Source organism: Rattus norvegicus, chromosome 10 (genome assembly GCF_036323735.1).
Source record: "Rattus norvegicus strain BN/NHsdMcwi chromosome 10, GRCr8, whole genome shotgun sequence".
In the NCBI taxonomy this organism is placed as follows: domain Eukaryota; kingdom Metazoa; phylum Chordata; class Mammalia; order Rodentia; family Muridae; genus Rattus; species Rattus norvegicus.
This window is the reverse complement of record NC_086028.1, coordinates 20,884,699-20,907,010: the sequence shown is the minus strand read 5'-3', so window position 1 is coordinate 20,907,010 and position 22,312 is coordinate 20,884,699. Positions and strand designations below refer to the sequence as shown.

The 22,312-nt window shown below is 49.0% G+C and overlaps 1 protein-coding gene and 1 long non-coding RNA gene across 2 annotated transcripts in view; both read left to right on the top strand.

The window, feature by feature from the left end:
• The window catches only part of LOC134480662 (uncharacterized), a 32,486-nt gene extending 20,422 nt beyond the window's left edge, over positions 1 to 12,064 (top strand). Inside the window, exon 2 of the long non-coding RNA XR_010055315.1 lies at positions 989 to 12,064. This is a non-coding gene — a long non-coding RNA (uncharacterized LOC134480662). The remainder of the gene's footprint in view (positions 1 to 988) is intronic.
• The window catches only part of Wwc1 (WW and C2 domain containing 1), a 154,265-nt gene that overhangs the window by 51,427 nt on the left and 80,526 nt on the right, over positions 1 to 22,312 (top strand). The window contains exon 2 of the mRNA NM_001427362.1: positions 20,247 to 20,356. Within this exon, the coding sequence (NP_001414291.1) occupies positions 20,247 to 20,356 (110 nt within the window). The remainder of the gene's footprint in view (positions 1 to 20,246; positions 20,357 to 22,312) is intronic.

Sequence of the window (22,312 nt, the reverse complement as noted above, 5' to 3'; positions counted from 1 at the left end):
GTGAACACGCCATCACACACACACAACCTCAGCTTCAGTACCGTACCCACCTTCCTCCTTGTTTTAGACAGAATGCCTTAACAGTTTTATAATCGCTTATACCAAACCAGCTCACACAACCCTCTGGGATTATCATGTCCATAACTGGCTTTACATGGACCAGGGATCTGAACTTGGGTCATCATGTGACAGCCACTTCACTCACTGAGCCTTGAGCTCTGCTCCTGGTGTCTTCAGAGAGCTGGGAAAGCAAGGCTGGAGGTGGGCCTCACTGCTGCTTTTGGAAGAGTTAGTCTGCACCATCAGCCCCAAGTCTGTGACCATCAGCAGCCTTCTTGGTAGCCCCTTGTTTCTTCAGAGAACTCTTTTGTCCAGCCTACAGGATGGTGATGGATGCAGGCAGGACTTTGCTGGGTCCCCTTCTCTTTTGTTCTTCTCTGCCTGCTGCTACACCCGTCCACTTTGTTTATGTAGTCCTCTAGGATTAAAGGAACACGCAACAAGAGATCTCTTTTCCCAGTGTTTCAGCAGTACTCTGTTTCTATGCCCAATTCCACCGGCTCATTCTGCCCATCTGTGTATACTTGTGCTGTTGGATAAATGCATCTGACTAAAACATTTGTGTTATACAATGTTACAGTGACATGGCCAGCCCCTTGGGACACCCTGCTAGGCTAAGCTGGCTGGCCAGTGAGCCCCAGGGATCTACCTGTCTCATCTCTCTAGTACTGGGCTTACGTGTGTGTGTGTGTGTGTGTGTGTGTGTGTGTGTGGTATGTGGTGTGTGTATGTGTGAATGTGTGTGTGGTGTGTGGGTGGGGGGGTGGTATATGTGTGTGTGGTGTGTGTGTGGTGTGTGTGTGGTGTGGTGTGTGTGTGTGGTGTGGTGTGTGTGGGGGGTGGGGGTGTGTGTGTGTATGTATGTGTGTGTGTGTGTGTGTGTGTGTGTGTTTAAGTGTAATAGCATATGTGGTGTTCTTTCCTGTAGGTGATTTTAGGCATCCACTGGGGATCTTGGAATGTGTCTCCCATGGGTAAGAGGCTATCACTGTGACTCTACAAGGTCCTCAGACCGTTGAATCCTCTTCTGCTATGGGACCCACAGCATTTCAGAAGCTACCTGATGATTCACACCCTGGCTCTGCCCTGTTCCAGCTGGGGTGCCCCGTGAACCTACAAGGTGGAGAACAGTCAGTTGTGAAGAGTGTCTTCTCACGGGGTTGCTGTCGAGTTAGCGTGTATAGTGACCCTGGTGACGCTGGACAAGGAGGAGCCTCTGCTGTCACCGTTTGACTAATCAAGTGAAGTTGCCATCCCACGAGTCATTGGCTGAACTGAAACTTGTCCCCACACCTTCATGTTCCGAAGCCTATGTTCTTTCCGCTCCGCCGGCATCCTCCATGGCTCTGAGACATGGGTCCAGGAGGGACTTAGGATATGCTTTTCACCCTGATGCTTCTTATCTTTGACCTCCTGGACTATGCACACATTTACATGCACGTACACACACGCCTGCAAACACACACACACACACACACACACACACACACCTTTTTCTGAGAGACCCTTTGACCAGCCTCATTCTTTCCAGACCTTCTGTTCTTATGATGTCCTGAGGTAATCTTGCCTTTTGCAAATGAAGGTTTCTAAATAAAGAGACAAGATGTCACTGTGAGCAAACAGCAACAGCCTGCAGTCCTGACTACTGCAGAGCTGCTCCCCAGGACGCCAACACTGCTCCCCTTCACGCAAGCGAAAGAGCCCGGCATCCTTTGCGTAAGGCAGATGTTCGAGGCCCGTTCATTGGTGCTTTCCAGCTCGCTGGGGGTGATGGAGAGAGCTTTAGGTGTGAGGAGTTCTATGTAACAGCCCCAGGAGTGAAGCGGTGTGCTTCATGCCCCCCCCCAAACACTGTAGCAATGAACTGCTGGCTCTACCAGTGCGAGACTCAGGGACTCGAGAAGAAAGAGAAGGGATAGCTCCTAAAACCTAGGACTCCCTCTTGGAGAGGAGTACACACACGTCTTCTATTGTCTTGCCAACCCGTATCTCTGAGCGGGCATGAGCTCCATGCCAGGACTTAGGCTGGATCCCACTAAGGCTGTGGTGAAATGTCAGTGTGGCTCTAATAGAAAGACAGTCAATATAACAATAAACAAGATGACAGACAGTCAAGGGAACGGAGAGGCCTGCTTAGGGCTGCCTAGAAAGGCCCCTTGGGAAGGACATTTAGGCTATGAGCTGAAGGAGAGAAGGAGATGGTCTTACAAGAGGTGGGTGAGTATGTGGACAGGTCACAGCAGCAGCCGGTGCATGGAGACCTGTGCGAGCAAAGGCCGTGAGTTAGGAATGTGCTTACTGCAGCCTGAGAAGGCTTGGGCAGGGAGGTTGCTCAGGCTGCAGCAAGGGGTCGGCGTTTCATCTAGTCAGGAAGACATGGAAGGGTGAAATCGAGGTAATGACACAGTAGAGTAGTTATTACACGTTCGTGCTCTTCTTCATGGTGGAGGGGGTAGGGAGAGCGAACAGGATGGAGGGATCTGGAAAGGCCAACAGCTAGGGAAGGGAGGAGAGGCCTTTGGAGTGTGGGGAGAGAGATGTCAAAGGTGCCCTTGGAGGTAAGACCCTGTGGGAACAACATAGGAGGCTTTTGAGAATCCATTGGGTAACAGTCCGGTGAGGCCTAGAAAAGGAAGCACAGGAGTTGTTTCCCCATCCCTGCAGGGTAGGGGAGGGAGGGAGGGCAGAAGAAACAGGAGCAGAGGAAGAATGTGGTCCTCTACACGGTCACTGTATCCAAAATTCCTTCTTTCCCACTGTGAAATCGTGCTTGTGATCTGCCTTAGGCCTGATACATTGTGGCGAGCATCCTCTTAGGAGGCCTCCCGGAGAGAAAGTAATGTGCATTGCTCTTTTCAGGGCTCACGCTGTAGGCAAAGGGTCTGACCCAAGCTGGCGAGGTAGAGCCCTGTGGTCCCAAAGCCCTTGTCTGTCCTCTTGCTCTCTGGGCTCCTGTGTGTCATTGCTGTCTAGGAGAAGAGGCCAGGGATATCAGTGTCAGATATGGGTCACCCAAGTCAGCCGGGCAGCACGAGCTCCCTGGCCCACACCTTGTTCTAGTCCAAGGATCCCATGCCGTGATAGAATCAGCCTCGCCTCCAATGTAATTGACACCTACATCCAGTCTACTGGATCCTTTCCACCGTCTACATCCCCCTTCCCGAAAGACTCATGAGCACAGCCATCCAAGAGCTGCAGAGGCAGGTGCCAGGATGGTTTTGTTTCTTCAGGAGGATGATCCTGTTGACAAAAGTGAAACAGGAGGACAGACAGAACTAGGGGCCAGCCACTCCCTGGGGAAGGAGAATTGGCCCGAGTCACACCTCTCTAGTTACCAAGTGGGAATGAGGGGAGGGGCTCTTTGGAATACTTCACGGGGGAGGGGACTGAGCAGTGGAGCCAGGGTGCAAATGGCCCACATCCAACCCTGGCACAAGGTAGGCTCCCAGGAACCTTGTCCTATAGAGCGTCTCTGGATGTCCCTTGGCCGTCTGTCAGATGGAGTTAAAATACTGAGGAGCGTCATGTGGCTGCCATGATGGTTATTTAAGAATCAAACTGTGGTGGAAGACAGACTGGAAGCCAGACATACTGCGGGCCCTCACGGTGTTTCTGTAACCACAGACTTTCCTTTGTTAGGGCAAGCAAGGCTACCTGAGAGCGCTGGCGGGAGTCCAGTGAGATGTCTCTCACTTTCTTTGAGATGTCATTTGTTCCCTCAATGACCGCTCACTCAGATCGGATGCTGAGGATGTGGTAGTTATGAAGAATCTTCTCGTGCCCATGGGACTCCTGGAGCTAACAGCATATGGGCAGATAATAAAAGTAAACACGTTGTAAAGAAATCATTTTCCAACCCCAGGGAAACAGGTGTCCGGGGAAAGATGCGACAGAGATGCGGGGAAAGGTGTGGGCAGGAAGAACAGCGAGGACAAAGCAAGTGGAATGTTGTCATGGGCTGCAGTGACATCCTGAGTGGTGCCCAGAGTCACCATGATTCAGGGGGCTGATTGGTTTGGGGGAGCAGGTACAGGTGTTCTGATTATCAAGTATTTCTAACCAAGACCTCACCAATTACTTTTGTGAACTGCTGACCAGATCTTTGTCAGCTGCTTGACCCCCAGAATAATCCAGGCTGCCCTCAGTAGGCAGTGCTCATCCAGTGCTCTCCTAGCAGGACCAAACTGTTTGTGATCCGGGGCCGTAGCTGTTGGTTTCTTTCTATGTTCTTTATACGCAGGTGTCTGAGAGAGAAGTATGCAGATATGATTCCCAGGTTTCCTCAGGGCCTCTCTCATCACCTGCTAGGTAGCTTCTCAGGCTAGTACCCGTGGGGGTTGCAGGCTGCAGGGTAAAAAGCAGGAGGCTACACCAGGGTTCACCCTGCCTGGTGGCCCACGTCTCAGTACCACCCCATAGCTACTATTGATGTTGTATTTCTTTCTTTCTTTAAAAGAAAGAAAAGGGTTGGAGAGATGGCTCAGCGGTTAAGAGCACTGACTGCTCTTCCAAAGGTCCTGAGTTCAAATCCCAGCAACCACATGGTGACTCACAACCATCTATAATGAGATCTGATGCCCTCTTCTGGTGTGTCTGAAGACAGCTACAATGTACTTATACATAATAAATGTTTAAAAAAAGAAAGAAACGCTTATTTCCTGGTGGTTTCATGAGTTACTGTTTATTGCTGTAAGAAAAACACCATGACTGGGGCGCTGGGGATTTAGCTCAGTGGTAGAGCGCTTACCTAGGAAGCGCAAGGCCCTGGGTTCGGTCCCCAGCTCCGAAAAAAAAAGGACCAAAAAAAAAAAAAAAAAAAAAAAAAAAAGAAAGAAAGAAAGAAAAAAGAAAAAAGAAAAACACCATGACCAAAAGCAGTTTATGGAAGAAAAGGTTTATTTTGGCTTATGGTTCTAGGGAGAAGCCATAATGGCGTGGGAGACGATAGGCTTCTGGAGCACAGAGCTGAGAGATCACATCTCAGCCGCAGCAAACAGGAAGCAGAGAGCTAAACTAGAAGTGGGGCCAGTCCATAAACCCTCAAAGCCCACCCCCTCAGTGACTTCCTCCAGCAAGGCTCCCCAAACAGCGCCCCCAGCTTCAGACCAAGTACACTTTTGATAGCAGAAGTGTTTCAGATTTCAGATTTTTGTGGATTTGGAAATATCTGTGTATGTATTAATGAGCACTACTCTTAGGAACAAGACCCAAGCGCAAATATGAAATTCATTTGTTTCCTGTGTACTTTACATGTGCAGGCAGAGCAGAACCTTGCAACGGTACTTTTAGCATAACCCCCTTCAAACCCTGCTAGCCACGTGAGGTCATGGGTAGATTTTTCAATGTTTGTCATTCTGTTAATGGTCAAGAAGTTTCGGCCATGTGTGTAATCCTACACATTGGGGAGACTGAGGCACGGTCATAGGGACCTTCCAAGGATCGCCTGGGTTATGGATAGCAAGCCCTGTTGCAGTAGAAAGGAAGAAAAAAAGCTTCAGATTCGGGTTTACTTCCAACTTCTTCTTTTTTTTTTTTTTTTCTTTTTTTTCTATTCTTTTTTTCGGAGCTGGGGATCGAACCCAGGGCCTTGTGCTTGCTAGGCAAGCGCTCTACCACTGAGCCAAATCCCCAACCCCTACTTCCAACTTCTTAATTAGGGGTATCTTTTGTGAAAGAAAAGGAGAGTCTGTTTTGGAATGAATTTTTTAATTCGTGTGGATGTGCGCGCGCACACGCGCATGCGCTTGTTTTGGAAATTGAACCCGGGCTATACGCATGCTCAGTGAGTGGTCCACCCCCTGAGCCCACCTCCAGGGCCCAGGAGCTCGCTGCTGCACAGTGACAAGCCACAGCTGCATCCACCTTCAATACAAGGGAAGTTCTTTGGAACCTGTCCCTGCTAGATCCTTTTCTGACATTTGTTCGCTTGGTCGCAGATAGTGACAGCTGCTCCTAGATTGCTTTCTGAGAATGAGCGTCTCCTTCCGGTTACCAAATGTACTTTCCCACCCTTCCTGTCTCCTTCAGCCAACTAACTACCTTCTCGGCAAAAGTAACCCCTTAATTTTTCCCTCTATCCAGACATTATAAAGGGAGGCTTCTTCTGGAAATGACTTCTAATTATATGGTATTTTACAAATCCTCTCCTTCTGGTCACCCAGTTTTATCGAATCAGCTGTTCCATTCATTTTCTGAGCAGCGGTAAAGACCCACATTCAAATCTGCAGTCCATCTCTGAATAGCCAAGTGACCTCAATCACTCTAACACGGCCATGTGGACCAGGGCAGTGTAAAAGGAACATGTAGCCAAGACTACAGGAAGAACTTCACAGCACAGCACGTAGAAAGCCCTGAGCCTCTGCTAGGCTGCTCTCGTGTCCCCAAGGAGAAAGAAACATTGCAGCTAACTCTTGGTGACTGTTATGACAAAATGACACCATGAATACCTGTCCTGGAAGGAATGACTGGACCAAAAGTCTTGTAGGGGAATACAATGCCACTCCTGTCACTAGTAAGAAGGGAGGAGTGATTGAGACTTTAATGTCCAGACCCTAGGTGGTCTCACAAAAGGCTCCTTGGTGCTATCTGCCACACTCAAGGGATCTCAGAAGGGACACTGGGGATCATCTTGTCTGTGTCCTACCCACATCAATCCGAGCTGGAAGCTCACGGAATATCAGGAATACTACGTGGTCTCTCCTGTGCATGCGTGATCAACACAGCCATTGTATCCGTGTGCGTGTGTCTCCCTCGTTCTTTCCCTCGCTCTTCCTAGGACAATTGGAAATTCAGACCTTCTCTCCTGGCACCGTTGCTAAAGGCGTCTGCCAACTGTGTGCAGGCTCCTTTTCCATGTGGCTCGCCATCTGGAATGGCGTCCCAGTGGTGGCGTGCCTGTGTGTGTATACGTGCACTCATGAGCGCACAGACTGGGGTATTGTGTTCCTTGTCTGTGCTTGAGCGGCTGAATGAACAGGAAAGAGCAAGCGCCCACGGAGAGGACAATGCCCTGAAGTCATCCTTGCAGTGAGAATGAATAATTCATACTGTATCTGCCTCTTTCCAGGGCTTCCCAAAATAGCCTTTTTAATTGTCCGTGTGTTGTGCTGCTGGCTTTAATGTAGTTGCCCTCAGCTCAGAACACTTTGGTGCTTCATGGTGACTTACCAGGCAGGCTCTCCTGCGGAAGCAATGTTCTATTCAGTTTCTTCTTTAGAGAGAAAAGACGGGGGGATTGAAGAAAATTATACATTTTAGAATGGAAAACAATTTTCTTTTCAATTCCTCTGTGGATCACCTCTTTGCCCAATTACAACTGACCTCTGTGGTCCTAAAAATTAAATAAGGAGGGCAGATGGGTAGGTGATATAGTTTCCCTCTGTGGTGTGATCACCAAACACTTGGGAATCTACAGATCTCTTTTTCCCCCCCATCACTGGAGCTGACTCAAGCCTGAGAGAGAAACCATGCATGCTGTAAGTGGCAGAGATAGCAGAGTGGGGCTATCTAACTAAGTGTCTCGGAGCCCAGTCAATCACATTGCAAGCTCCAAATGCCAGACATGGTGCTGCAAGATTCAATGTTCCCCCCAACCCCCGGTTGGATTTTGTTTGTGTGCTGGTTGTTTTTATGGTCAGCGCAACACAACCTAGAGTCAGAGAAGAGGGAACCTCAATTGAAGAATTCTTGATCGATGATTGGTATGGGTGGGCCCAGCCCACTATGGGTGGCACCATCCTTAGGCAGGGAGGTCTGGGATGTATACAAAAGCAGGCTGAACATAACCCAGTGAACAAGCCGTTAAGCATTGTTCCTCATGGTTACTGCTTCTCAGTTTTCTACCTTGAGTTCCTGTTCTGACTTCCATCAATGATGGATTGTGACCTGGAACTATAAACCAAATAAACCCATCCCTCACCAAGTTGCTTTTGATTATCATAACAACAGAGAGGCAGATTGAAACACATGATTATTATTCTATACCCCAGTCCTTCCCTTTGGGATAGGAATGCTTAGTCTGTGCCATTATATGTTAGAAGTGTGTCACTGGGTCATTATGGATCACAGTTTGGAGAATTCACACTTTTAAAGTCTTAGAAGGGTCGATGACTTTGTATTATAGTTTACATTATAGATAAACATGAGACTTTGGTAGCAAAGGATGGAACAGTCATGGCTTTAAAATGACAAGGTTTGGGGCTGGGGATTTAGCTCAGTGGTAGAGCGCTTGCCTAGGAAGCGCAAGGCCCTGGGTTGGGTCCCCAGCTCCAAAAAAAAAAAAAAAAAAAAAAAGAACCCCCCTAAAATGACGAGGTTTAGTGTCAAGTTGACAAAAGGGTAGAGTTGATGATGGTTCGTTGTTATTTGTTTGTTTTGTTGTTTTTGGTGTTTCAAAACAGGCTATATCCAGCCTTGGCCATCTTGGAACTCACTCTGTAGACCAGGCTGGCCTTGAACTCAGAAATCCACCTGCCTCTCCCTCCCGAGTGCTGGGATTAAAGGTGTGCGCCAACTGTCAGCCTGACACTATATATTGACAGATTGTCTAGATGAGGTTGTAGGTATGCCTGGGAGGGCTTTCTTTTTATCACAGTATTTCATTATTTTTAGTCATGTGGGTTTATGCGGTAAGGCGCGGGTATGAACAGGAATGCCGTTGCTCTGAGGCGCCAGAGTTTTGGGATCCCCACAGAGCTGGAGTTGCGGGTGGAGTTGTGAGCTGTCCAATGTGGGTGTGAAAAATAAAACTTGGGTCTGCTGAGAGAACAATGCTTGCTGTTCACCACTGAGGGGACCCACCCTGAATACAGGCAGCATCAGATCTTGGACTCGGGGCTGAACTGAGTGAAAGAGAGAACCAGCTGTATTCTAACAAGTGCGCTGTGATTCACTGCTCTTGGATCTTGACCGTGGACGGCGAGTGGCCAGTTCTCTCTCAAGCTTCTGCCTCTGATTTCGCCGCCATGAAGACAGGAACCTGGAACTGTAGGCTGAATAAACCCTTTCTCTCTTAAGTTGCTTTTGTTCAGAGTGTTTTATCGCAGCAACGGGAAAAGACAAAGACAGATGCTTATAAGCACTATTAGGAATTTAATATTTACACACGGAATACGTAGTACAGTACAGAATATATAAAGTAATACTCACATTGCAGCCATAAACTACACTCTTCTGTTTTTTAATTAATCACAATGTCTGTTATCACACTTGCTTTTTAAAAAAGGGAAACATTTCAAACTTGTATATTTATTATTTCATAGGGGTGGTGTAGGGTCTAATGTACCCCCAGGCTGGTCTTGAACCCACTATGTATCTAGCTGACGGTGGCCTTCTCAAAATTGGGGTTACAGACAGGTGGGGTTAAAACCGAGGTGCTTGTTTGAATTGCACACCAGTATGTAGAGAAAATCGAAAGAATACATGTGTGAAATCAAGTTCCAGTGTTCCTAAGACGCGCTCAGAACCGGTTCCTTTAGTTGATCTTTCACTAAGCTGCTGATAGCCGTGCCTTTCACCCTGTCTTTTGTGTTACCGGCACAGCCCTGTTATCTGGCCCCTCTCAGGAGCCTGAGCTTTGGCTGCTGGGCTCCAGCGCCTGCCTGGCACTTGTGTAGCGTTAACCTAATTTCTACTTTCAGGTCCAGTGTCAGGAATGTTGCTAGACAGGTCCGTTCTCTGCCTCCCCCGCCCTCCCCACAGCATGTGGCTCCTAGGAGTTGAAAGAGCACACTTTTACCCGTGGGATCTCATCTCAAGCCTGAGACATCCGTTCCACCAGGGGCTATGCCGGTGCCATTGGTGGCTGTGCTCACACGGGCAGGGTATCTGTCTCCTTGAGGATGCAGCCTGGCTAACAGTGGTGGCATGTTGCCAAAACTAGTCCTGCACCGTTCCAGAGGTGCCAGGTTCTAAGATGCTTTTAAATGGGCATCTTGGGGCTGGAGAGACAGGCTCAGCGGTTAAGAGCACTGGCTGTTCTTCTAGAGGATCCGGGGTTCAATTCCCAGCACCCACACGGCAGCTTACAAGTGTCTGTAATTCTAGTTCCAGGGACTGTGTACGACACCCTCACGCAGAAACACATGCAGACAAAACACCAATGTGCACGACATAAAAATAAATTGTTTAAAATGGGCATCTCGGAGATGATGAAGTGTAAGGCTATGGAAGAGGCCACATGGACAAGGCCACTTGGTCCTTTATGAATTATGTGAGTTTCATCTTGTGTTTCACGATTAAATCTCACTCTCTTCTTGCTTTATGTGCAAAGGGCGGGCGTCTGCCTCGCGCAGTTAGTGTGACGATAAAGGACATGATTTGTTTTACGTATAAATCTGAAGCTCGTTCTTAACTGGCTTCGAGAATACATGTTTTTGTTGTCATGGGGGTGGGCGTGGGCATGCATATACACATGTGTGTGCAGATGTGAACACCTGCCAGACAGGTGATGTTAGGTGTTCTCTACCGCTCAACGTCTTTCTCTATTGACATAGCATCTCTCACTTTACCTGAAGCTATGCTGACAGCCACCAAGGTGCAGCATTAACCCCTCCTGTTGTCCCTCTCACTCAGCACTGATGTTACAGGCCTGTGCAGCTACGCCTGCACGCCGGGAATACACACTCAGGTTAGCATGCTTTCGTAGCTCTTACCCGTTGATCCATCCTCCAGCCCTTGCTCCCCCACCCCCACCCCAACATAGTAGGGTCTTACTATGCAGCACATATTGGTCTAGAATGTGTTGTCAATCCTCCTGCCTCAACCTTCTAGATACTGGAACTACAGGAATGTACCGCCACACCAGGCTTGAGAATGTTTTAATTATAGGTTATTCCTTTTCAGTCTCACAGTGCCCCCTTCCTTTGGGAGAGGCAGTTACCAGAGTTACAGAGGCGACGTCACAAAGAGGGCCTTAGAGATGTGATAATTCAGCGGCTTCCTCGTTCCCCAGAACAATCAAGTGTTTGCCTAAAGACAGAGGATTCAAACTCAGATATTGTCACTCCAGTTCCGGGGCTCCATCTGAACCACGCCAGCCTGGGAGAGGCCCTGGGCAGACAGGATCCCAGAGAGCACCGGAAATCAGATTTCTTCTTAGAGGATCTGGTTCTCAGGTGGTGAGGCTAGCGTGAGCAGTTGCAATCCGAGAAGATTCTAGAAAAGCTGTATGTCAGGGAACAATGGAGGGCTACTGTCTCTGCTTTCCCTGCTTAGGGGGGGCAACTGGATGACTGATTCCTTGGGAACCCAGTTCATGGCATCAGAGAGATCAAAGCAAAGAGCTGAGTGTCCCTGACTCCCACGTTTAGAGCATGATGGCGGGTCATGCCAGGGGCTGTGATCCAGGATGCTCTGATGAGTCATTGCCAGACACGAGTGACTTTGAGAAGCAAGTTTTCCAAATTGATCCCTACTTTTGGGGAAACTGAGTCTCCAGGATGGGGGAGAAAAGGGCTGAGGTTACACAGCTAAGAAGGACGAGACTGAGTGATTGTATACAGGACTTCTGAAACCTACTCCCGACTTGAGGGTGAGGATTCAGCTGGGCTCCGGTTATCTGAGGGCCAACAGGGCAGGGATGTCAGGAACTCCAGTCTACTATGGCAGTGGGCCTTCAGGAAACGATTCTCCAAAGAGATTCGGTTAAAATTAGAGCATCACGGTTCCCAGCCAACGAGCCTTCCTTCTGTATGTGAGTTGACGTGACGGGGAAAACACTACTAACAGCTATTTCCCAGAGACTCTGCTAAAGCGGAACCAAGACTGCCTCTTGGTATCATGACTGTAGTACCACCCTGAGGCTGCTTCCTGGGTTTTAACTTCAGCTCTCTGCCTCTAGACCCTTGGAAAGCTCTGGGCCAATCTCTTTGTTTTGTGTCCTCGATTTACAGTAAAAGCTGGGCCATTCATTTGCCAAGTCCTTCTTAGTGCTAACTTTCTTTCATATGGGTACTTCGGTGGCCCCACTTGACATCCGTGGGGTAAATAAATATCAAATAATTCACGTGTGTTGACCACTCGCTGGGCACTCGAATACCGCTGTATTCACTTTCTTGTTTGGCCCACAAAGACCCCTGTGTGGGTCTGAATGATACTTACCTACAAGGGTCCTTATGGAAATGAGGAAATACCTATGAAGTGCTTCAACGGCCGCTGGTGCACAGTGAGGGCTCAATAAATCTATTTTTCTTTCCTGTTCTGCAGATGGGCTTTTAAGTGTCTTGCCCACAGTCAGAGAGCTAGACTGTGACAGAACAGATTCAAACCCAGGGAGTGTGGGCCTGGAGCCCTGTGTTCTTGGCTGGCATTCTTCAGTGTCTCCTGAAAGGGTGCAGGAGCAAGCCTTACAGAGCAGCCGGGGACTGAATACCACGGAGGTATCTATCCCCCAAAGCACGCTATTTCTCCATGGAAGACCCAGTGCCACGGTGATCAGTTTCACCTGCAGGTGGAATTGGGCCGGCAGGATGGCAATGCCATTGTCACTCCCGATCGCCGCAACTGTTGTTGGAAGTTCCAGCAGGTGACCCACAGAAAGGACCCACACACACGTTCCCCTGTCCGTTTGCAGTCCATCAAGTAAGGAGCCCAGCCACGTAAACATGGACATGAGGTGAAGGGAGGGAAGGTGCTAGGCTGGGCGGAGGGGAGAGATCTGGCAGGAGGTGAGACACTGGTTTGCTGGATCCAGTCTGAAATCAGAGGGAGAGCTGGTGGAAGGAACATTCTAGAATCTTCCCTGTAGCTCTTTTTTTTCCTCGTCCTGCCCTCGTGAAGGAATTCCAAGAGTGGGAGTGGCTAAACCAAGAAGCTTCTGGGTGAACCAGCCAAACCAAATCCAGGACCTTGGGGGACTACAGGATCTGAGGGCAAGAATGTGGACACAGGTGTTCTGAGAGAAGGGAGCCGGAGAAAGGGAGAGAGGTATTTTAGAGAAACGGGGGCATAGGCCTTCCCAGAGCAAATGTCATCACCTCCAGAGAGCAAATACCAAGAGCCAAGTCCCAGACACCTGCCATCTCTCGGCCTGCCTGCTTTAATTTTTACTGGGGACGGAGGCACATGTGGCTTCCACGGTGCGTGGAGGTCAGGGCGTAATTCTCAGGAGTCGGTTCTCTCCTGCCACCTTGTGGGATCCAGGAACCGACCTCAGGTCATCAGAACTGTGTGCGAGTGCTTGTGCCCAGTGTACCATTTCATCAGCCCACAAGGTGGGTGTTGGGGGTGCTTTCCACACTCCTCCCTTCTCAGGAAGTCAGTGGGGCGCAGTAGAAAGCTTCTGACAGCGACTTAAGCCTGAGCCGTTATTTTGCCATCGTTGTGGAAATCCTGGAACAGCGCCACGTGCTAGGCAGAGCCTTCTTTCACAAAGTCGTTGCTTTGCGCGTTGTCCTCTTATGCACGAGGAGGTGAACGTTGATGCCCATACAGACAGGTGTTGCCAGAGCCAGGGAGTGGTAACTGCTGTTGGGTACCTGGGGGAGAGAAGGCTGGCGGGTCAGTGATGGTGGAGGTTCCTATAGTAAGCTTGTAAGCTGTGCGGTGACCTAATTCCCACAGTGCACAGGTGTCTCTCCGAGGATCACATCACCAATGCACACCGTCAAAGGCTCAGCTCCCTGCAACATCTGTGGTCAGCACTTTTGATGGGTCCTCTTCCTGCACGGCCACACCACGCTTACAGGATGGGGCCGTCTCGTGCGTTGCATGAAGGAAACACCTTTTAACAAGGTTATTTAGCATAAAGGCAGCTTTAGCAAGGTATGACCCGAGGTTTAGCCCAATGGTGACAGCCTGAATCCACCTAGACCCCGAAGGTGCCTGCTTCATAGTTTCCTTCCTTAACTTGGTCCTCTGCCCTCCCTGTCCACACTCCATTACTGTCCATTCGTTCTCCCAACCCCTTGGCTTCTCACATCTCTCTGGCTTATCTGTCGTGCGTGGTTTACCGCCTCAGGGAGAGCCTTGGCCACATCCCCTATTGTGGAATGTCCCAAGGCTCATTCCCTGTTTGAAGCATGGACCTCGTCTCACAAGGCATACAGTACCTTATTCATTATGCCTAGCTGGGACTGGGCTGCTGGGTGGGTTCACTGAGAGTGGAAAGAGGAGACTGGGGGATGGGGTGGGTGCATCTCTCAGGTCACCTTGTATTGCTTCGCACATGGGCACAGAACAAAGGTGTGTGACCTAAAGGCCCCACCAGCAGCCGGGAGACCCCACCCCCAGCCCCACCCCCAGCAAGCTGCACCCGGCCTCACCTTTCTTTTGGTCTTAGGTCTAGCAGACGTGGTGTGTCTAACAGACACAAGGATGGTAAAAATAACCACCTTGCACACAAAACCTTTTGGTCTTCACATGCATCAGCAGTATCCTGACCCACGGCTTTGGTATTTGATATTCCCGTTGCCTTCTCTCAGGTTCTCAGCACCTTTTCTGCTGGCTAGCTACTTCCTACTTTCTGAATGCCCGAGAACGCCACCTTCTCAGAGGCTTCTGTGACCGCCTGCTGCCCTTGGTTCACCATCCCAGCACCTTGATTTTTTTTCCCCCCTGAATGCTGTACACCTCAGAAACATTTGCTTATGACTGGAGCGTGTCTCCCACCCTACTCTGGAAGGGCAGTGCCTGGTCTTTGTCCTCTGCGTTCATTAAAGCTCCCCAGAGTCACGTATTCCACACTACACTTCACCCTCTTAGCAGGTTCTGTGTGTGAGGTGATTATTTTTATCACCCTCGTGTCTGTTAGAGGAACAAGGAAAGGTGTCTCAGCGTCCAAATCAAATTAAGGGAAAGGAGGAGGAAGGCTTTCAAACTTGAGGGCAGGGCCAGAGGCGGAAGAGTGCTATCAGGAGATGAAACATCTAAGCTATGGAGACTATGCATGTGAACCAGCCTGGGGCAGGAAGAACCAGCCTGCCCATTGTGGGGTGGTGAGGAGAGCTGCCGTGGAGTGTACACTGTTCTTAGATTGGAGAAGGGGTGGAGGCTTTAGACTGGGATCCTTCCCACCTAGCACTTGAAAGGAGAGAGCCGGGAATGGGGTGAACAGGGCAGTGCTCTGCTGGACAGCCACGAAGAGGGAAGTTTGGGCAGCACAGGGAATGTGGATAGCGACTTAACCGTTCAAATGTAGTCGGCAGAGACTCACCACCCAGTGTTACGCTTGGCAGAATGTGACCTGCTCCTCCACCTTAATGCCTCCCTAGAAAAGACATGCTGAACACTCCGGTCAGCTTTGGCCAGAGGCACCTCTAGGAAAGCAGCACCTCTCTGTGAGACCAACGAGGGACCTGTTGGTGTCTCTAGCGCTCCAGTTACCTGCCATGCTCCTTGACAGGTGTTGCTGTGTGCCCCTTACAAAGTGCACCTGGCAGAACCTTCCCTGTTTCCCTGGCAACGCATCCGGGCTGTTTTTCCAGGAAGGCGGGTTGTGAAACCTTCAGGAATGTTTGTGCTCATTCAGAGATTTGTAATTAAGAAGGGGCAGAACTCGCTCTGGCCTGGCACCTTGCCTGGCTTCCCTCTTGTTCTTCCAGCAGCTGGGTCATGTGACTTTTATGATTGGGGTTTTAGGCGGGCCCAGGACACTGGGGGCTAGAGGCAGGGACTACCTGACCTGGCCAGGTAAGGGGTTGAGGCTGGAGGTGTCAGGTCCTGGCTACATCTGACAGCTTTGCCTCTCACTAGGAGACAGGGAAGGAGGGACAGACAGGCAGACAGTGTCAGAGAGAGAGAGAGAGAGAGAGAGAGAGAGTATGTGTGTGTGTGTGTGTGTTAGTGTGTGTGTGTCTCTGTGTGTGTCTCTGTGTGTGTGTGTGTGTGTGTAAAGCTAAAACACTTCTCTTCATACTGATTCTCTGAATGACACCTCTCTGCACACTGAATAATTCATCTCCCCCTTGGCATTTGTTCCAGAGATTTCTGTCCAGATTTCTGTAAGTTGTATAGTTCCTTCCCATAGCAACTTTCCTGTTTCCCATAGAGGCGCACTGAGCGTCAACTGGCTGCTCCCCCACGGCTGCATCCAAGAGAGAACCCAAATACAAAACCCAATGCCTTTCTCTCTCCTTTGGCTGCTCTTTCTAACGGCAAGCCCTATTGCTGCACGTCCCTTCCTGTTGGCAAAATGTCTGCCGTCACTGCTGACGGGAATCGCTATCTTCCTCATACCCTTCATATCATATTATTGGTGCTAGGGCTAATGACCAGAGCCTCACCTCCTTGATGGAAACCGGAGCAGCGTGTGGAGTTGATGAGTTTCTGGAAACTTGTTGCAGTTTGGATCCTGTTCTCCTGTCTGATACATTCCTGTTCCCGGTACCTTGAGAGCCTGAATTTGTACGGATGACTTGGAAACATTTAACTGTCCTATGTGTAGAGTGTGAAAAAAGAAAAAGAAATAAAGAAGGAAGGACATGACCGCTCCCAAGTATGGCGGAAGAGAAGGCTTACTGTAGATATGGGGAAGAGAGTGTCGGTGGAGGCAACGACAAGTGTGAGAGCCCAGAGGGAACATGGCCAGACTAAGCTGGGCCATGTTGAGAGAAAAGCCACCAACCAAGAGAGGCTGTTGGGGCAAGAGGGTAAAGGGTAGACTAAAAGGGACAGGGACTGGTATAGCAAAGTGGCTGAGTTATATAAGGAGGGGCAGCTGGGGGCAGGGTATGCCAGTCAGAAGGGCTCTATGACAGGGCCCTAAGAGATGCTTCGAGAAGCTAGTGGTCAGTGTCTGCTTGGATATGTTAATGGGCACCTCAGTAGTTTATCCTGGGATTGAGACCTAGCATCTAGGAGTCATGGGTTGTCTAGTGAACACCTTCGTACCAATGGCTGAAGACACTCATCATGGAGTACTCCAGTGCCTCTTGTCTTTCTCACACATCCCCGTCCAGTCTCCTGGGCTAGCACAGCTCCAGGTTGTTGTGAGACCCACTGGGTCTTGTCCATTTTTATTGGCAAAGCTTTGGCCTCTAGCACTGGAACTGCTGGTTCATTAACTCTGCATTGTTAAGTGTGTGCTTTCATTTGTAGAACCGAATAAGAACATACACTACCCAGAGAGGGAACATGGTTTTCATAGCATGCTTTGTAGGCCTAGACGGAGCCATTGTTCAATACTTAATTTTGCTTACTTTATAGCTGTTACCACAAATTTAGTTTAAAATAAAGTTAAAACTATGTTAAAATTCTTATATCTAGGTTTTTTGTTTGTTTGTTTGTTTTATTTTGTTTTAAGATAGTTTCCTACTGTATAGTCCTGGCTGGCCTGGAACTTGCTATGGAGACCAGGTTGGCCTCAAACCTACAGAGTCTCTGCCTCTGCCTCTGCCTCTGCCCCTGCCCCTGTCCCTGCCCCTGCCTCTTCTGCCTCCCCTGTATGCTGAGATTAAAGGCATGTGCTACCATACCTGCCTAGATTCTTTTTTTTTTGTAAGTTTAGTCTCATGTAGCCTAGGCTAGCTTCCAATTTGCAGTGTAGGCAAGGTTGGCCTTGAGCTTCAGCTCCCCCTGCCTCCACTTCTGAAATTATAGGTGTGTGCACCCATACACAGTTGTATGTGGTGCTGGGGGATACCACTCAGGACTTTGAGCATGCCAGGCAAGTATTCTACCTACTGAATCATATCCCTAGCCTCAGACAACATTTTAAATCAGATCTGTCAGTTTCTCCACACTCCTCTCCCGTCCCTTTCCCCCACTTTCCTTTTCCTTTGCAGCTCTCTCGAGAACATTATAGACTTATAACCAGGTATACCATTGTAACCTGTGACCCTAGCACTCAGTAGGCTGGGGACAGAAATAACAGGAGTTTGCGGCCAGCCTGGGTTACATAGTGAACCCTGTCTCAAAACAAACATTAAAGGAGAGAAAGACTATCGTAGCCTTTCAGCTCCAGTTCCCCCTTGTGTGTGTTCGTTCATAGGGGTACACATATGTACACAGGCCCAAGGTTGACTGATAGCAGGGCTCTTGGCTGATCACACTTCTCACTTACTCTTTGAGAGAGACTTGTCAGCCAAACCCGAAGCTTACCTGTATGGACAGTATCCCTGACCACCTTGCTCCAGGAACGCCTTGTCTCTGCCTTCCAAGGTTGAAGTTACATGTGGGTTTCCACGCTCTCACCTTGCACTTTTTGGGTTCTGGGGAAGTAAACTCTGATGATCTGGTAAACACATTAACTGCTGTGCCATCCCCCCAAATACACACACAGCCTTTGTTAATCTACTCAGCAACCTGAATTACCTATATCAGTCCCCACTTCACAGATGAAAAATTCTGAGCTTCTGGGAGGTTACGTTCTTGCCCAACTTACACAACTAAAGAACAATGCTTATTGGATCTTTATTTGATTATATTTCTTAGTTTATTGCCTATAAAAACATACCCCTGGCCTCAGTTTCAGGGAGCCACAGTCTCCCACAATGCAGCTGTGAATTATTAACCAAAGCCAATTTGGTGGCTACCGGTCACAATCTCTGAAACTCTGAGTAGGAAGCAAGCATGTGGACAAGTCAGGGTCTAGTCTGCCAGTGGCTTTTTCGGCATCACTGTGCCTCTTTGTCCCCATGGAGTTTTATGTTTGGTTTAGATGTAGTCAACTTTCCATCTCTCTATCAAATGCCTACAACGACGACAGGCTTACAGAGAGAAAAGCCATTTTAGAGGCTTCAGTCTATAAATGACTGACTGTCTTGCCTTAAGCTTGTATCGAGGCGACAGATCTTGACAGGAGTATGTGACAGAGCAAAGCTGTTCACTTCATAGCCAGAAGGCAAGAGATGAGAAGAAAAGGCTGGGGTCCCACTCTCTCCTCTTTAGGAAGCACATACCCCCAGTGATCTGGGGACCTTGCATTAAGTCTTAATACCTAAGGGTTCCATCACTTCCCGTCGCACTCAGCCAGGGGCCAAGCCCCTAACACACATCCCTGCAGCAAAGAGTTTAAGAGAAAGCAATCATCCGGGTTAAGGAAGAGATGGTCAAAGAAGCATCGCCCTTCCCTTCCCATTGTACCTCAGCTTGCCAGTATGTGGAAAGAGTGGGGAACAGTCTCTTGGGCTTCCAGAACTGACTGGAATGAGGAAAGAACAGACAGAAACTCAGGAACATTAGAGTGAGTGTTTTAGAGTCAGGGAGATAAAAATGAGAGCTATGTAGCCTGACAGCCTCAATTCTCTCTCTGGAGCCCAACAGTGACACAAAGTTTCGATCCCTACTGCAAGATGGGAGTCAGAGACAGGAGAAACACACAGTAGCAGAACAAGAGAGACCCTCTCTAACCTGCACACCCGCATGATAGCATGCTGTTATTCTAGACAGAAGCAGCTCTGGGATTACTTAGAAGTGGCTGCCTCCAGGAGCCACTGATGCCATGTGTTAGTTTCCTGGCTCCCTGTTCTCTGGTTGAACCCTCGGACAAATGGTGTATGGTGCCGTCTTCCAGCCTTGACAAGCCTTTGATGCTCCAGTTGCCTGATTTGTTTATCTGTCTGATTTAGCCACTAAGGCTTGGGTGATTACCACCAGTTCACACTCTGTGAGATGGGGCCTCGGAGAGTTATTATTGCCAAAAAATCAGTTTGGCCAGCCCAGTTGAGGAGAGCCAGCAGTGGGTGCAGGCATTTTGAGATCCAACTCAATCAGCAAATAAATATGGCTTGCTGGCTAGACTCCTGGGGCTGGAGCGTCTGTTGCTCTAGAGCTCATGGGAGGCTAGCTTTTCCAAAGGCAAATGGGCGTGACAAATACAAGACAGGGCCAGGACAAAGACCAGAGTGGGCCTGGCCAGCCAGCTACAGGTGGAAAAGCCAGAGGGGGCTGGAATCCAAGTCATGAAGCCAAGACTTGGCCTCAGAGCTGCTGTGCAAAAAAATATCATCTGGAGATGCAGAAACCCAAGGTTTAGACAGAAGGATGACTTGCCGAAGCCACTATCACGTTAGAGGCAAAATATTTGGACAGGAATCCATTCTCTACCTTCCCCCATATCCTTACCCTGATGTTACAGTGGGACAGCTTTACCTTCCCAGAGACTCAAGGCACAGCAGGACTGGTGTTACAGTACAAAACGTCTGGATGTGCTGACCAGTGAGGAGGAACGGGGAGTCCGGAAAAACAGCACATCGTAGCAGTGTTGGGACTGCTTGCTGATGGAGTGTGTCTCCTGTCTTCCTTGCCAGGTACACCAAACCACTCACCTTTGCTGACTGCATTAGCGACGAGTTGCCGCTGGGATGGGAAGAAGCGTATGATCCACAGGTTGGAGATTACTTCATAGACCACAATACCAGTAAGTTCTTCACTGCCCTTCCACTCCCCAGACCCCGTCCCCACGTCTATCCCCTTCCCTTCTCGAGTCCACCTCCACAGAAGCACCAGCAGAGCCTTGGAGGCAGATTGTGTTTTGTTTAATGCAGACTCAAGAGATGTCAGTGAGGATATAGATAGATAATGTATGCTCGTGTGAAAACAACAGTTCGAAAGGTTTTTTTTAATAGACTCTTCTCTCCGCTCCAGCCTGCTCCTCGGTTTTAGAGGCTGACGATTTCCTCTGTATCGTTTTTGGCATATCATTTTTGTAATATTTCCAATCATGTGTTGGTGTGTGTGCCTACATACGTATTTTTACATGTTTATGAATGGCTTCTTTTCCCATTAAAAAAAAAAACAGCTACACTTTGTCATTTTGGAGTATATGAAGCCCTAGCAAGCCTCTAGCTTGCTAGCTACACAAAGCGTCTTATGTTCATGCAGGTAGGTCCGTAATAGATTAGCGTGTTGGTCAGCCCACTTTCATTGCCTGTGTGACCACAGTATTGGACCTAAAATGCATATTTCTACTACGGCTGTCTCCTTCTGGGACCGTGACGGAGGAACTATTTGAGAAAGGCAGAAACGTCTTGAGGAGGACAGAGGAGAGATGCTTTAGCTAAAGAGAGACAGTGTGTGCATCGTCTTAGCCAAGATTACCTCTGTCCTCTGAAATGCTGTGCAAGTGGGACAGGGTTTTCCCATCTTAAGGAGTCTTTACAACCCTAAGATTCTCTTTATCCTTTCAGGCAAGAGGAAGATGAAGGGGAGCAGGGCGAGCCTGGCAAGGTCTGAAGGCTGATTCTAGGCTACCAACTCCGAACTGCCCTCCGCATCCCGAGTGCACACTCTGGGCTGTGGGCTGCGGAGACTCTCAGTAGACAGTGTCTTCTCCAGTCCTCCCGGGGACCCTGTGGCACATTAGGCTAATTATCTTCATCTTATTAAGATTTTGGCTGCTCAGTTCTCAGAGATAAGATATGTCTGAAGGCCAGCATGATAGTGCATGCCTGTACTCCCAGCACTAAGAGACTGAGGACGAAAGTGATGAGTTTGAGGCCATCTGGAAAACAGTGATTTTCCCCAGGACAGCTTTGGACCCATCTCAACAAGGGTCCCCTGAACTGGGATTTGAACTGATACCGAAGAATGGAGTTGTACTTTCTGTTCATCCATCTCCCCTTCTAAGTATCCTCTATCTGTCGTCACTGTCTTCTGGGGAAGTTACTGTGTCTAACTCTATCTAGTTCCAAGCCTTTGCTCGCAGAGGCACGCAGTAGGTATGCGCTTACCCTTGCTAAGTAGAGAAGGGCCCCTGTGAGCGGATGCATGAGTAAGTGAATGAACGAGCCCACTGTTGTTGGCAGGTAAGTGTGGAAGGATATCTGAAAGGCAGCTAATGGCATTAATAGATTTGTTGGGGATAGCAAAGGTTTTTATTAGCACTCATGATTGCGTGCCGACTAATGAGAAGTAAATATGCCTAATTGAGTGTGTATGGGGAATGAGGTTAATGCTTGGAGGGCCGCATCAGATGCTGGGTTAAACACTGATGGACCGGAGCCCTAATCAGCCCTTCCCTGTTTTCAAATTGCTGAGAACATCCCCCTCATTAAAGTCTCATGGCAGGAGTGGGATTTTAATGTGCTTCTGGGAGTTGCTGGAGAAACAGAAGGGAGGGGGAGACCAGCAGGCTGTGGCGGAGTTAATTCTCCAGGGGATGATGGCAGAAGGTGGTGTGTGTGTGTGTGTGTGTGTGTGTGTGTGTGTGTGTGTGTGTGTGTGTGTGTGTTCGTGCGCACTCACACAAGCCAAGAGTAATGAGATGGGACCAAGCAAGAAGAATGCTATCTGGTGGTTTCACCAGCTCATAGGCTTTCCCTTTGGTTTGGAAGTAGTATTGTTGGGTGGAAGATACTATATCTGTAGATGTCAA